This window comes from Cololabis saira, chromosome 5, assembly GCF_033807715.1.
Source record: "Cololabis saira isolate AMF1-May2022 chromosome 5, fColSai1.1, whole genome shotgun sequence".
NCBI classification, from domain to species: Eukaryota; Metazoa; Chordata; class Actinopteri; order Beloniformes; family Belonidae; genus Cololabis; species Cololabis saira.
In genome coordinates, this window is record NC_084591.1 from 21600624 (window position 1) to 21614234 (window position 13611).

At 37.9% G+C, this 13611-nt stretch overlaps 1 protein-coding gene across 3 annotated transcripts in view; it reads left to right on the forward strand.

The window, feature by feature from the left end:
* bmal1a (basic helix-loop-helix ARNT like 1a) overlaps positions 1 to 13611 on the forward strand; it is a 38285-nt gene that overhangs the window by 16638 nt on the left and 8036 nt on the right. For 2 of the 3 annotated variants that reach the window (XM_061721199.1, XM_061721198.1), the window contains exons 3-13: positions 2708 to 2771; positions 4402 to 4549; positions 5020 to 5040; positions 5259 to 5291; positions 6179 to 6208; positions 7675 to 7832; positions 8548 to 8627; positions 8860 to 8952; positions 10236 to 10353; positions 10752 to 10901; positions 12235 to 12481. In XM_061721199.1, the coding sequence (XP_061577183.1) occupies positions 2726 to 2771; positions 4402 to 4549; positions 5020 to 5040; positions 5259 to 5291; positions 6179 to 6208; positions 7675 to 7832; positions 8548 to 8627; positions 8860 to 8952; positions 10236 to 10353; positions 10752 to 10901; positions 12235 to 12481 (1124 nt within the window). In that variant the 5' untranslated portion in view covers positions 2708 to 2725. The remainder of the gene's footprint in view (positions 1 to 2707; positions 2772 to 4401; positions 4550 to 5019; positions 5041 to 5258; positions 5292 to 6178; positions 6209 to 7674; positions 7833 to 8547; positions 8628 to 8859; positions 8953 to 10235; positions 10354 to 10751; positions 10902 to 12234; positions 12482 to 13611) is intronic. The other variant, XM_061721200.1, reaches the window with a different exon arrangement.

Here is a 13611-nt window from a genome sequence, read left to right on the forward strand (position 1 = left end):
ACGTGTTTTCTTTTCTTGAGTTTTCAAGACATTTCATTTCTCATCCAAAATACTTTAGTTCTTATTGAGTGATTGGGAGTTTTTCTGGGATGTAGCTGTCAAAGACCCCAATGACACACGTTGGGTTGGTCGATGAGTCACATATGAATTCATGACTCACAAAATATGAAAAACCAAACAGCTTAAAGGCCTGAAACTCCCCCGGTCAGTCAGAACAGAATAAGCCTTTCAGAGGAGAAATAAAACATCTACTAAAGCCAAGGAAGAACAGATTAACAGAGAAGGAGCCTCAGTGTTACAAAGTCAGCAAAACATGTTGAGGTGCATTTTTTTTCTTAAAAACCCACAGGCTCAATCTAAAGATGGTGCTGGAAGTGCTGCTGCAAGTTAGTAGATGCCCCTTGCCAAGATCACTGCAACTGATGGCAGAGCACTTTAAAGCATCATCTTAGTGTAATATGACTAGAAAACCTCCATATCCTAACATGTTTGTAAGTTAAGTCGTTGTATTTGGTTTAAAAACTTGCCTTCTACTATGAAACAATAAGAATCAGAGTGCAAAAATGATGCTAATCATTGTTTGTTGGCACTATAACCTTTTATTTATAGTGCATATTTCTTGTATGTCATTTAATTCTTTTTAACTCACATCTATCTGTCTAATTTCTGCTTTTAAACTTTACATTGAAATGTCTTGTACATGAAATGTGGTATACAGATAATCTTGCCTCGCCTTAAAGGTCCCACTGAGTGCAGTTATTGACTGTGCTAGTTTTCTGAGGTCAAAATAGAGAAAAATAATGTTGCCTTGACCAAAGATTGCCATTCATTTTACAAGCCATAATGCAATCCCTGTGAATGGCCCTCTAATAAAAAGAAACTCTTTTGCTGTGCTCATTAGTAGTCAAGTAGGCTGCGCACTGATAGGCAGTCGCAGTATGAATGAGTTGCGCACTGATTGGATGGTTTACAGCGAAACTACGTATTTATGGTTAATACTGATTGTCACTCGATCTATGGGGGTATCTGGTGTTCAGCCTAATATGTTTGAGTCTATCTCTGATGATGAATCGGGCGTTGAGTTCAGAAATGTTTCAGGGTAGTAAGTCTTTTCAAGCTCATTAAATGCGTAAGTCATTTAAGATGAATGCTTGCTTTTTTTCTGCGGCTCTTGATATTTCCTATGACTACTACTACTTTTTTTTACAACTGCTATTTGACATATTGTCTTTATGAAATTGGGTTCAATGTCAAGCTTAGTTGCAGCTTAAACTCAAAATGATGGTGTTTACAGTAGATTGTGTTCAAGAGAGGCAAATTAGCCACATGCTAAAGGACTCTGAATTGGGTTTATAGTTTATTGTTTAGTACTTTCAGGTTTTGGTTATTGTGATGCCAGTATGGTTGGAATATCTCAACATCTGAGTGTCAGCCCCTGAGCGAGGCCTTCTTGTAACTGTCCTCGGTCCCCTCACAGCACCTTACCTGATCCCCACCAGGCACATTTCCTTGCTGATGCCCCGCGACCAGCTCTGGGTCGATCAGGAAGGGCCAGAGGGTTAAGGTGGTTAATAGCTAGATAGGTAGATGATAGCATTTGAGTTTCTCTGTCCAGCTATCTTGCCAAACAATCATTAACCATGCCATGCTAAGCCTGGTTTTACATGCAGTGGGACCTTTTAAGGACTTAAGCACTAGATTGTAAAGGTCTTGGTGGATTAACCTGCTACACTGCTTTGAGATGTTTACTCCAAGGTTCAGTTTGAATTTTTGTGTGCATGCCACGTTCCTCAGCCCTCTTCACTGTTTTTATCGGTACATTATATCCCATAAGGTGTTGGCCTCACCTGTTCAGAGGGGAAATAATGTAAAACCCTTGCCTGTGTTATGAATAATGTCAGCCTTGTGATCATTTGAGTTTAAAAACTCCTCCGAAATGATACATTTTTTTGAAGGAAATTAATTCAAGTAGACTTGCACTCGTGAATAGTGTTGTCAATGTAGAATGAGGTTAATCTAAATAAAACAGTCATATTTAACACCAGAGGCCCTATTTGAATACATGTCCGTATTCAATACATGTCTGTGACTCAGCTGAAAATAAAAAGTTGAGTCACGGACATGCACGTTCCACCCACCTACTTTTACTGTACATGTGTCACGCAGCTGATGCAGTGTGACCCACATTTGCTTCATTTATAACCCTGATATAAACTACTTCTGTACAATCACTGACAAGCATCGCTTCCTGTCTATTCTGACTCCACAGTTGACCTATAAATTTCACACTTCCTCCTATCTACTGGCAGCTGAACATATGAGCATCAAGGTGTTCATTCAGACATCACCACAAAGTTTTGTGCCCTTTGACAATATCATCATCAACTGCTCCCGTCCATCATCATTTTTTAAATAACTCGATCAGAAAGTTTTGAATCTAAAGATTTTTACATAAACACAAACTCATATTTAAACTGATTTTATAGAACCATAGCAAGTTAATTGTTATGGAAAAGTCATGTATTGCTGTGGGAGAGCAAGATGGTGACTGGTTTCATACCTGACTTTGGTGTATTGACCTGTCACTGTTACAACCATGTCTGCAGGAAGTCGTAAGCAACAGTAATGTAAATGTTATACATCTAAATGTGTCTGATTTTCATGTGTCATGTCTGAAAGGAGTTTTTTGTTTTTTGTGTGTCAACAGTTGAGGGCTCAAGAGTGGATGGAAGGAGATGATTTTAACACAGAGGCTGTGATGAACATCTGTAGTGAGTATGCTCTGGCTTTAAGTGTTTGGTTTTAGTTTTTTTTGTTGTGTATATTTATTTTTAATGATTATTAGTGCTTAGTGACTTGCAAATCTTATACTAAACAGTTATGCAGAGGCCTTTTATGATCTCAACCTTGAACCTTCGCAGGGTTTTCTTGTCACCCAGTTCTGCTGTCAGTACAGAAAAGATGACTAATCAGTCAGCTATTTATTTACATATGTGAACTGTCACCCATTGAAATAATCGGTTCTTCTAAATGAATGTATTGTCTAGCTCACTTATGGATTCTGGAGGGAAATCCCTTTATGTCCGACATTTTATTTTAAGTGATTCAGTTAATTTTCACAAGAACAGTCGAGACACAATGTGTTCTGATCTTTCCTCATCTGTTGATGCAGATGGTTGCAAAATACTTTTTTGTTGCTATTTAACAAATGTTAAGAAATGATTTATGTTTTTGTTCAGGCTTCTAAAGGGTCGCCTTTTTGTTCTGTCTGTGGTGTAAATGAATCGATGAGGTTGTTGCTGTTAGAACTCCTTAGAGGTTGTAGTGCAAGCCAGATAAAACTGCAAACAAAAGTTTACAAGCCCTTTTAAAAAAAAAAAAAAAAAAAAAAAAAAAAAGGCCCAAGATTTTTTCCCTCCCTCCATGTCTAAATGTAAATTTGACAGGACATTTTCTGTTGTAGGTCAGTTAGGATTCTCTGTTTATTCTCTGTTTCTCTGTTTCTTTTATTTTTAAATGTCAGAATAAATTAGGGTCTTCTTGCTTACTTTAAAGTCAGAAGTTTCTATACACTTGGTTAGTATTTGATAGATATCTGAACTGTCCAACTTGAGTCAGATGTTTTGGGTAGTCCTCCACAAGTTCTCACAACGTCTGCAGGGATTTTGGCCAACTCAAGTTTGTGGACCTTCTTCCTCACACTCTCCTTTTCAGCGTTACAACACATTTTCTATAGGATTGTGGTTATTGTCTGATATGCAACAGTCTCTCCTACAGCAAAATATCTCAACATGATGCTGCTACATGATGCTTCAGAACTGGGAGGATGTTCTGAGGCCTGCGATGGAAGCATTTGATTATGACGCAAAGTTTAATTTTTTAAAACATCTCCAAAAGTTAAGATCTATGTCTTGATGTGTAGCTGCCCACTAAAATCTGGTGTAACCTTAAAATGTACCCACAGGTGTCCCTCGAGTTAACATGAATGATGCGAGAAAGCATCATGATGCGGATTTCTCCAAGCTTATTAAGGCTACAGTTGAGCTGTTTTATTTAAAATTCATTTTTCCCAGTTTTTCTGACATTACAGGAAAAAAAAAAAAGACAATTTAACTGACCCTAAACAAAAAGTTCCCTCAACTTTACTGCCAGACATGGAGGGGGAAACATTTATTTTTTTTTTAAACAGTATGTATGATTTCGAGACGCTACTGAAATCTTTAACCTTAATATACCCACTTTTCTGTGTAGGTTATCCAAACAGTAGAAAAACATTGTGTTGTTGTCAGCGTGTTGTCCATTGAGCTCACATGTGGACCCTTCTGTGTCATCCTTATAAATAATGATTGAAGGAATGGTAGAGAACAATAAAGTGCTAAACCGTCTGCGTTGTGTTTGAAGATGACCTGATGGCAGACCAACGGATGGACATCTCGTCTACAATGACTGACTTCATGTCCCCCGGCTCCACTGACCTCATCTCCAGCTCCATCAGCACCCCTGGCATGGACTACACCCGCAAGAGGAAGGGCAGCACCACTGACTACCAGTAAGGAGACCACACGTCCATAAAAAAACAGATTGATTATCATATATGGATAAGTGATTACTTTTTTTTTTTTTTTCATTTTCATAAGAGGTAGCCTCATTATTTCAAATCATTTGAAACATGAGCTTAGAAAGAAATGAACAAAGAGGGAAAATGAATAAAGGGGATGAAATAAAGGAATTTTAAAAGAAAATGTTAAAATGGAGCCAAAATAAACAAAAAGAAGGCAAAAAAAAATTTTTTTTTGATTTGCATATAATAATGAACAGAAATATCTTCAGATTTTCTGTAGTTAATTTGTCTGTTCATGATCAGCCTTAGTGTTTATAAACCATGCCCCTGGCTTAACAACGTTTAACATTGACGGCAGTGTCCATTTGTACCTTACACATTGTAAATTATCTTTTTTTTTTTAATACCTCGATGACAGAAATTGATTAATACATTTTTGTTTTTTTTGTTCTTTTCAGAATTGATGGCTTCTCATTTGAGTAAGTTCAAACATGACTCCATGTTAATAGATTTAGAAACTTGATGAATCGATCTGAAATGCCAATGACCCACACTTGATTTGACACCATTAATTATTTAATAGCCTGAAAAGCAATCCTACTCAGTGCTTTGAACCCCATTTTAAAACATTTTTTTTTGTTATTCTTGAGTGCTGTGGATATTTGTTCAAATTAGTCTAATTTATTTTCTTTCCTAGTGACATGGACCCAGATAAAGATAAACTGGGCAGGTAAGAAACCATATGCTTCAGCAATTTTTATTCAAATCTGTTGATTCCAGCTTAAAAGAGTGACTCATCCCTTTTTTTTTTTTTTTTTACCACTTACAAGCAATATGATTTAAAGCACTTTATTAGTGGGCATTATCTAGAACTTCATTGAGACGCATTTTGTCATTCAGAACTCTATCTCTGATATTAAAGCGTTGCAGCATTTTATGACCGATATTCATGCTTGCTGAATATTTCCTTAGATTTTCAGCACTGAGCTGTGACGATTAGAGACCTTATTTGAAACCTTGCAGTAGCGTTGCTTCTGCTAATGATGCATTTTAAGAAGCACAGAAATAAGAATTGATGACATTTGTCAGTTGAATGTTATCCGCGGCTGGATCTGACATGGAACAAATGTTGCATGAGGTGCAATAGTTGAGGAAATATGTGATGTTGTGAGCACAAGTGGCTTTCAATTTACCTGTTTTGGTTAAGAAGCAGAATCTTTCCTGTGACCCGTTTAAGTTTTATTTAACTATTCATAATTATTTGAATCTGTTCAGATCTAGAGTATAAAAAGCCATTCTGTATTTTGACACAGTTAAGTGGAATGTGGGCTGTGAATTCCCCTCATTGTTACACTTTTGCATAACTTTGCATGTGAGGAGGTTTAAAGTACGTCACTTTTGAACAACAGCAGTCACCGGACTCTACACTTAAATTAAACCCTGCATTGCCCTCGTTGTGTAATCTTTGACGCTGTTACAGAACTTGTGAAGTTACGTTTGGCCCCATTTCCTTCCTCCTCACCCTTCCCCCTCTTCACCCTTTTTAAATGTCTAAAATGTGCACTTTTCTGTGACTCAGATTTCCGTCTTTTTTGATATCTCTTTTTCTCTTTTCAGTGACCAACAGGGCAGGATTAAGAATGCCAGGTATAAAAACTTTGTTTTTCTCTCTATTGTCTCTTGTACGTTTAAAAATGTCACTTATTCTCATTGGGTACAGAAAATTTTCTGTTTGAGGATAATAAGATGCAACCTAAATCATCAAAAGTTGGAAGTAGTATGGAATATGCACATAAAGTTAAAAAAAGTGGCTGTTAGATAAAAGAAAAAACAACAAAACTTGTGGACAATTAATTCTGGAGCAAGGACATTTGGAAAATTAGATCAGTGTGAAAATGTTTGGCCACACAAACGTCAGAGCTGTTATGAAGCACGGTGGTGGAGAGGTGACAATTTGGGCTGGACTTGCAGCCACAGAACCTGGAGATTTTACATTCATGAAGTCGACCATGAACTCTTGTATAACGCAGTACTCGAGAGGCAAATGCGAGTCCATGTGTCTGACGGAGAAAGGTTTGGCTGAAACGGGGTCATCCAACTGGACAATGATTGCCAATCTAAAACAGAATAGCTGCAAAAAGAGAAGAATAAAAGTGTTGTAATGATCTAGTCAAAGTCCAGACCTAAACCTGATTTAAAATACGGTGCTGGGACCGCATGAGAGCTGTACAGAATCTAATGCAATAGGTGGTTCTACAAGTTTATTGATTATTGGGGTATACTTACATTTTCCTCCCACTGCCTCTATTAGATTTAGTTTTTGTTAAAAATATAATGTGGAATGTCATGTGTTTGACCTACTTTTAAGATCTGTTGACTAGATGATGGTGATGTTTCCATATCAGACCCACTAATGCCTTTTATAAAAGATACCTGGAAAAGGTCACACCCTGATTGGATGGCTCGTCTGGCATATATTCTTTTAGCATAACTAACAGATTTCCAAAGCCATGTGTTTTTTGTTGAATATGAGTAAGAAAATACCAGAGAGATCCGTAAAAACCTTGGATATGAATGAACAAGCCAGAATATCCCCAGGTCTAGTGTTTCAGCAACAAATGACGATCTACTGAAGAATACCGGTGGTTCTGACGCCTTTAATTAATTATAATACCAAAATAGCTCCTAACAACAAAGATGGCTTGAAATCAAAGAATCAAGTGCAGCTTTGATGTGTGCCGGTTTCATATTTCAGTTGAACTGCACCGGCCATTTGGAAGCAGATACAGCCTCTGTCCCGGATGTTGGTCTCCTTTTATTCTGTGCGCAACAAGGTTCAGAGTCCAGTTACTGCAGTTAGCACCCGAGTATGGTTACTGTGTTCATACTAAGATGAAATGAAACCCACCAAGCAGAAAGACAAACGAGAGTTCAGTTCAAAAGTACAGAATTCTGTACGAGTGAAAGCCTCCTCAGACTGTCAATAATGAGCTGTCATTTTTCTTTCATTTTGCTAGTTCTTATAGTTTTTTTCTTAATAGAGCAAGAAATCAGCAGTGAAACAAAATGTATTTTCAAATTCAGTAAGATGTGTACTGCTTGCTGCTCTACAGAGAGGCTCACAGCCAGATCGAGAAGCGTCGCAGGGACAAGATGAACAGCTTCATCGACGAGCTGGCATCGCTGGTTCCCACCTGTAACGCCATGTCCCGCAAGCTGGACAAGCTCACGGTCCTGCGCATGGCTGTCCAGCACATGAAGACACTCAGAGGTCAGGATCACGCTGAATACTGGGAGAGAAATGTTATAGTAAAACTGTCAATCACTATTTTATAAAATCCTCAACAATAAGTTATTTATTTAAGATTAAAAATGTTAAAAAATGCTAAGATGACCAGGTTGTGGTATCCACTTATGCATGGCAAGATAAAAGTTTAAAGTTTTGATCAAATGTCAAACATATTTTTATTTATTTGAACATGCCTGTCTGCTTTCTTCTCAAAGAAAAAAACATGTATTTATTTTACTTAGTTAAGCATTAGGCTGCTAAAAAGTGTAGATGTTTATTTTTCTCTGTCTGGAATATAGATCAGTGATGAAAATAATGCTTGGCAGCATTCACAATCAAAGATTGAGGGGGACATGATATCTAAGGAGGACAATTTGATAATAGAGCAGAATACATCTTCGTTGTTTACATTTTTGTTGCGGTTGAATGAAAGCAACAAACATTTTGCTTTCGACAACATTGAAATAATGTTGTTGAGGTCAAACAACCCCAAAGATGAGGTTGTTTGACCTCATCTTTTAACCTCATCGGTTAAAACATTAGAAGGTTCTAAGAGAACAACTTGTTCCAAAACAGATGAAGGGATGGGAAATTGGTTATAAAAGCCAGTGATTTCAACTGCGTGGGACTCTTGCATGTTTGTGAAATATCATGTCAGATGTGAGATTGTGAGCTGTGTGTTTTCTGTCACGTTCAGGTGCGGCCAACCCGTACACAGAGGCAAACTACAAGCCTTCCTTCCTCTCAGATGATGAGCTGAAGCATTTGATATTAAGGGTGAGGCATTTCTGATTTATTTCTGAGTTTATGACGACACTCAAAACTTGAAACTTCTGCTTTTGTCGAAAACATGGCTGGTTTTACATATTATAATAACTAGGTAAAATAAAAAAAGATTAAATATGGATTTTGTCTCCATATCTTTCATTTATCAAATTTTTTTCAACATGTGTGTCAAAAAGAAAATCTCTTGGATCGTGATTGCTAATGTTTTCTGTAATGAATGCAGGCTTCTGATGGCTTCCTGTTCGTGGTTGGGTGCGACCGTGGCAAGATCCTCTTTGTTTCTGAATCCGTGTACAAGATTCTCAATTACACACAGGTATGATAACAGCCTTCAAGAAAGGGGGGTACACCAAAAAAGAAAAAATACAAGTGCATCAATTTGTCAACTGCTAGTACGAGATTGGTTTTGCTCACTCATTGTCACATTATTTTTGGAAGCAAGTCAGTATTGAAGGCCTAAAGATTTCCCTGCTGGAGTTTGAGTTGTACCATAAACTAGGTCATCTCTGTAGTGGAAAGGTGCAATTATTTTTGGTAGTGTTAAGGGGATAAGAGGGTTAGTCTGACTTACAGAGACACAATTCAACTAGCAAATCAATGGGGTGTGTGTGTGTGTGTGTGTGTGTGTGTGTGTGTGTGTGTGTGTGTGTGTGTGTGTGTGTGTGTAAACCTGGCACAAAAAGTAAGGACATTTGTATTTGGTAAATAATTTGTATTTGTTGTAACAATGCTTCTTGGCAGTAAATCTTATACAGATGAAAACCTGTTTATTTCCCTTTTTAAATGGAAACACATTTGTGAGGAACATGCATTTGTGGGATGAGCAGCAGAACTGAGGATGTGTGTTGCATCCACAAAAACATTTGCCAGATTTTCTCTGCCGATGCCAAACTGCTTTAACTGTTGTTTGGTGGATGGGAAGATTGAAGTTTGAAGAAACAACATATTGGGAATTTAAAAATGTAACAAACAGGAGCCTCAGTAGCAAATGCATGTTCTTTATAAATATGTTACCATTTAAAAAGGAAAATAAACAGGCTTTCCACCTGTATAAGATTTACTGCCAAGAAGCATTGTTACAACAAAGAAATAATCTACCAAACACAAATGTCCTTACTTTTTGTGGCAAGTTTACAAGTAAGAAAGAAGGGAGACAAACTTTATAGTAATGGTAAGATGCACTTTAATGTTTTGTAACGATGGAAAATCAGTCAAGTCATGCTTTTCAATTTCATCAGTCGAAACTTTTCTGTACTCAGTGAGTCTGCAGCTGATGCAGAGGCACAGTGCTATCTTTATTTGCCTAGAAAGAGGATTATAGAAAGATTGTCATGAACAACTTCACGGTCATGGAAAATCTAATTCAACCTTCGCTTGAATTGAAAATGTTGTTTCTCTCCATACTTTAGGTGCAAATAAAAGATTGGTGCCTTGCAGGAAAACTTTTACTTTTATATAAATGAAATGACGGCACTGAGCGACAGAATTAAATGTTGCTGGAATTTGATCATAAAAAGATGTCAATGCTATGTCATGATTATTGCCATTATATTATCATTTCTGCCTCAATCTCATGTCTATCTCCCCTGTTTTCTTAAGAATGATCTGATAGGTCAAAGCCTGTTTGACTACCTTCATCCCAAGGACATCGCAAAGGTCAAGGAGCAACTGTCGTCCTCGGATACAGCCCCCAGAGAGAGGCTCATCGACGCTAAAAGTAAGTCCTGTTCTTGCATCTGACGTTGATCCCTTTCTTTCTTCCTGGTGTACTCTGCCTTGACTTCATAGCTTAATGGGTTGTGTGCTCAGTGGTAACCAGGTTTGAGTGTCATATCTCCAAGAAATAGTATAAAATACTGCTGAACACCTTCCAAAGATAACTAATGATGAAAAATATTTGGGATTAATTAGCCCGAAACAAGAGCATATTGAAAAGCAGCAGAGTCGGCTGGAATTTTGCTCCAGGAGTCTATATTTCCAATGTCTTTTTGTTAAAATGGTGAACTGAAAGAGGAGATAATGTTTGCTCTCCACCAATGAAGAAGCCAGGAAGAGTTTGACTGAAAGAAGAAGGAAGAATACTGTTTTGAAAGCTGTTAATGTTGATGTTTTCAGCCGGTCTTCCAGTGAAGACGGACATCACCCCGGGTCCATCGCGTCTCTGTTCCGGAGCCAGGCGGTCATTTTTCTGTCGGATGAAGTGCAACAGACCGTCTGTCAAAGTGGAGGACAAAGACTTCCCTTCTACTTGCTCTAAGAAGAAAGGTAACATGTCCTTGTGGATCTGTCCCTCATGCATTACTTTTTCCTACACCACCTCTGCAAGTGGTTTATTCTGGTTAAAGCATCTCATCAGTTTTATCCTTAAGTACCAAACAATTATTTTCACATCCCTCATTTTATACCACATATGACAAACAGTCTTCAGTATTTCTGTAACTGACTTCTGAAACTAAAAACTCCCGTCTCTTCGTGTCTCTGCTCTATTTTTAACAGTCAACGAGGAATCACACCTCAGTTGGCACAGGGGCTTTACCGTTGCACAACCAAGGAAGTCTGCCTCCTTAAATACATTTTTCTTTTGTAACAAAATGTTGAATATGGTAGAAACGGTAACAGAGGCTCTTAAAGCAGAAGGGTGACTGCTAAGTTGCACTTTCTGAAGTGAAAGAACAGATTGGATTGTTCTTGGCTAAAAACATAATTAAAACCACAACTTCATGATTCGTCATGATGAGAAATATTTAGTTGCACATTGAAAACGTTTTTTTTTTTTTTGGGCACTTTGCCACAGCAAGCTAAGCAGAATGTTCCCAGAAAACAAAAGTCATACAAAAATAATCCCTGCAATCACTTCAGCTATTTAATGGTGTCATTCTCTGCAGAACCCCCCTCCTGCCGCGTTTTCACTCACTTTCATTTCTTTGCGTTTGATTTACTGCTTTGTTCTGCAAGTGACTGCAGTCCGAATCCCGGAATTCTCAATGCTGCATAACTGCTATTAATACAAGTAGTTTGTTACTTTATTATTGACCTTTACTTTGTAGTTTAGTTACTTCCTTTTGAAAATAGAAATATGAAGGAGTTTCTTATCATTTTGGGTTAGGCCAAGACATGAGTCATTTTTTCATGGGAAAAGTCCAAGGATCTCACATTTATTAATCATTTTCTGACCCAAATAAGACCCACTGTATCAGACATAGACATCATTTTCACCAAACCAAACAAATCTGGTGTGAAAGTCCTCAGAGTCAGGGTTTCCACAAAATAATTTCAAATGTATTGAATAGATCAGAGAAACAATTTCGTGCTGCATCACATCTTTTGTAGGAAAAATACAAATTCTGTAGGAAAATGGAGGAGTTTTGTGGGATTGTCGTTTTCTTTTTCCCCGATGTGCGTTTGCCAAAACATACTTTTGTGAACCTTTTAGACGATATGTGGATTTATGAATCCTGTTTTTCAGCTCGCCATATCTGGTTTTGTAACTGTAATTCAATCCTTGTGTTTTGAGTTCAATACAGTGTTGTGGAGCAGGCAGGTGGTGTTCCCATCATAACGCCTGTCTCTCCGCCCCCTCCTCTCCTTCTCCTTACAGCTGATCGGAAGAGCTTCTGCACCATCCACAGCACGGGCTACCTGAAGAGCTGGCCGCCCACTAAGATGGGGCTGGACGAGGACAACGAGCCGGACAACGAGGGCTGCAACCTGAGCTGCCTGGTGGCCATCGGCCGCCTGCACCCCCACATCGTCCCCCAGCCCAGCGTGGCAGACATCAGGGTGAAGCCCACCGAGTACGTCTCCCGGCACGCCATCGACGGCAAGTTCGTCTTCGTCGACCAGAGGTGAGGAGGGGGGTTAACCAGGGCAAATCTCTGGCTAATTTTAAAGGTCAATATTGCAGATTTGTAAAGCCCTATCATATTTTTTTTTAATTTTGTGTAGTGGTGGTTAGGGCTGGGCGATATGGACCAAAAGTCATATCTCGATATTTTCTAGCTGAATGGCGATATTCGATATATATCGATATTTTTTCTGTGCCATAATTGGGGTTTCCCCCAAAGCATTATAGCATAGCATCTCTGTTAGCTTCATTTTTTTTCTGAGGCAAACCCTTAAAAAACAGTCAGTTTTAATACAAAGCCTCGTGCCAAATGTCACACAGGTTCCTTTATTAACAGAGGTCTGCACAATATCAAAATGTATAAAACAAATGAAATAAAAATAAACTGCCTGCATATATAGCATAAAAATGCTTTTTGAATAAAATAAAACAAATATCCCTTTCCTGCATAACAATTAAATTAAAATACACTGTGCAATTAATACAATGTAGACGGTAACAGGCAGACTTTTCCACTGAGGTTGACAGTTGTGCAAATAACAAAACATTTGTGCAAGTCTTAAATAAAACATTCAAGTCAATTTGTCACAAAATAAGCTATATCAAAATCATAAAAAAAAAGAAAAGCTATATCGATATAAACGATATTGTCTCGTACCATATCGCGTTTGAAAATATATCGATATATATTAAAATCTTGATATATCGCCCAGCCCTAGTGGTGGTGGTGTTTAACTCGTACTATTGTTTTTGGATGAAGAATGAGGATATTATAAAGAAGTGATCAAAACAGTGGTGTAATGGAAGAGGGGGGGCGTTACAGCCGTCTACACATGTATTATGTATTGACTTCTAGCCAGTGTTTGTGAATCATTCAGATTTTATGCAAATAGCTTCTTAAACAACCTTTACAATAAGAGAGGCTATCGGCCGTTTTAGGGAGCAATTTGAAAGATACATATGAGAGAGTATATGTTTATGAAAAATGATTTCAGGAATGATTCTAATGCTGAGGCTTTCATCTCTAGGGAATGCAAGCTGATCCTTTGTAAACTCAGACAAGAGACAAGAGAAAACACAAACTAGGAACTCTGTAACATTGTCAGAACTTCACATGGACTAATAATCACC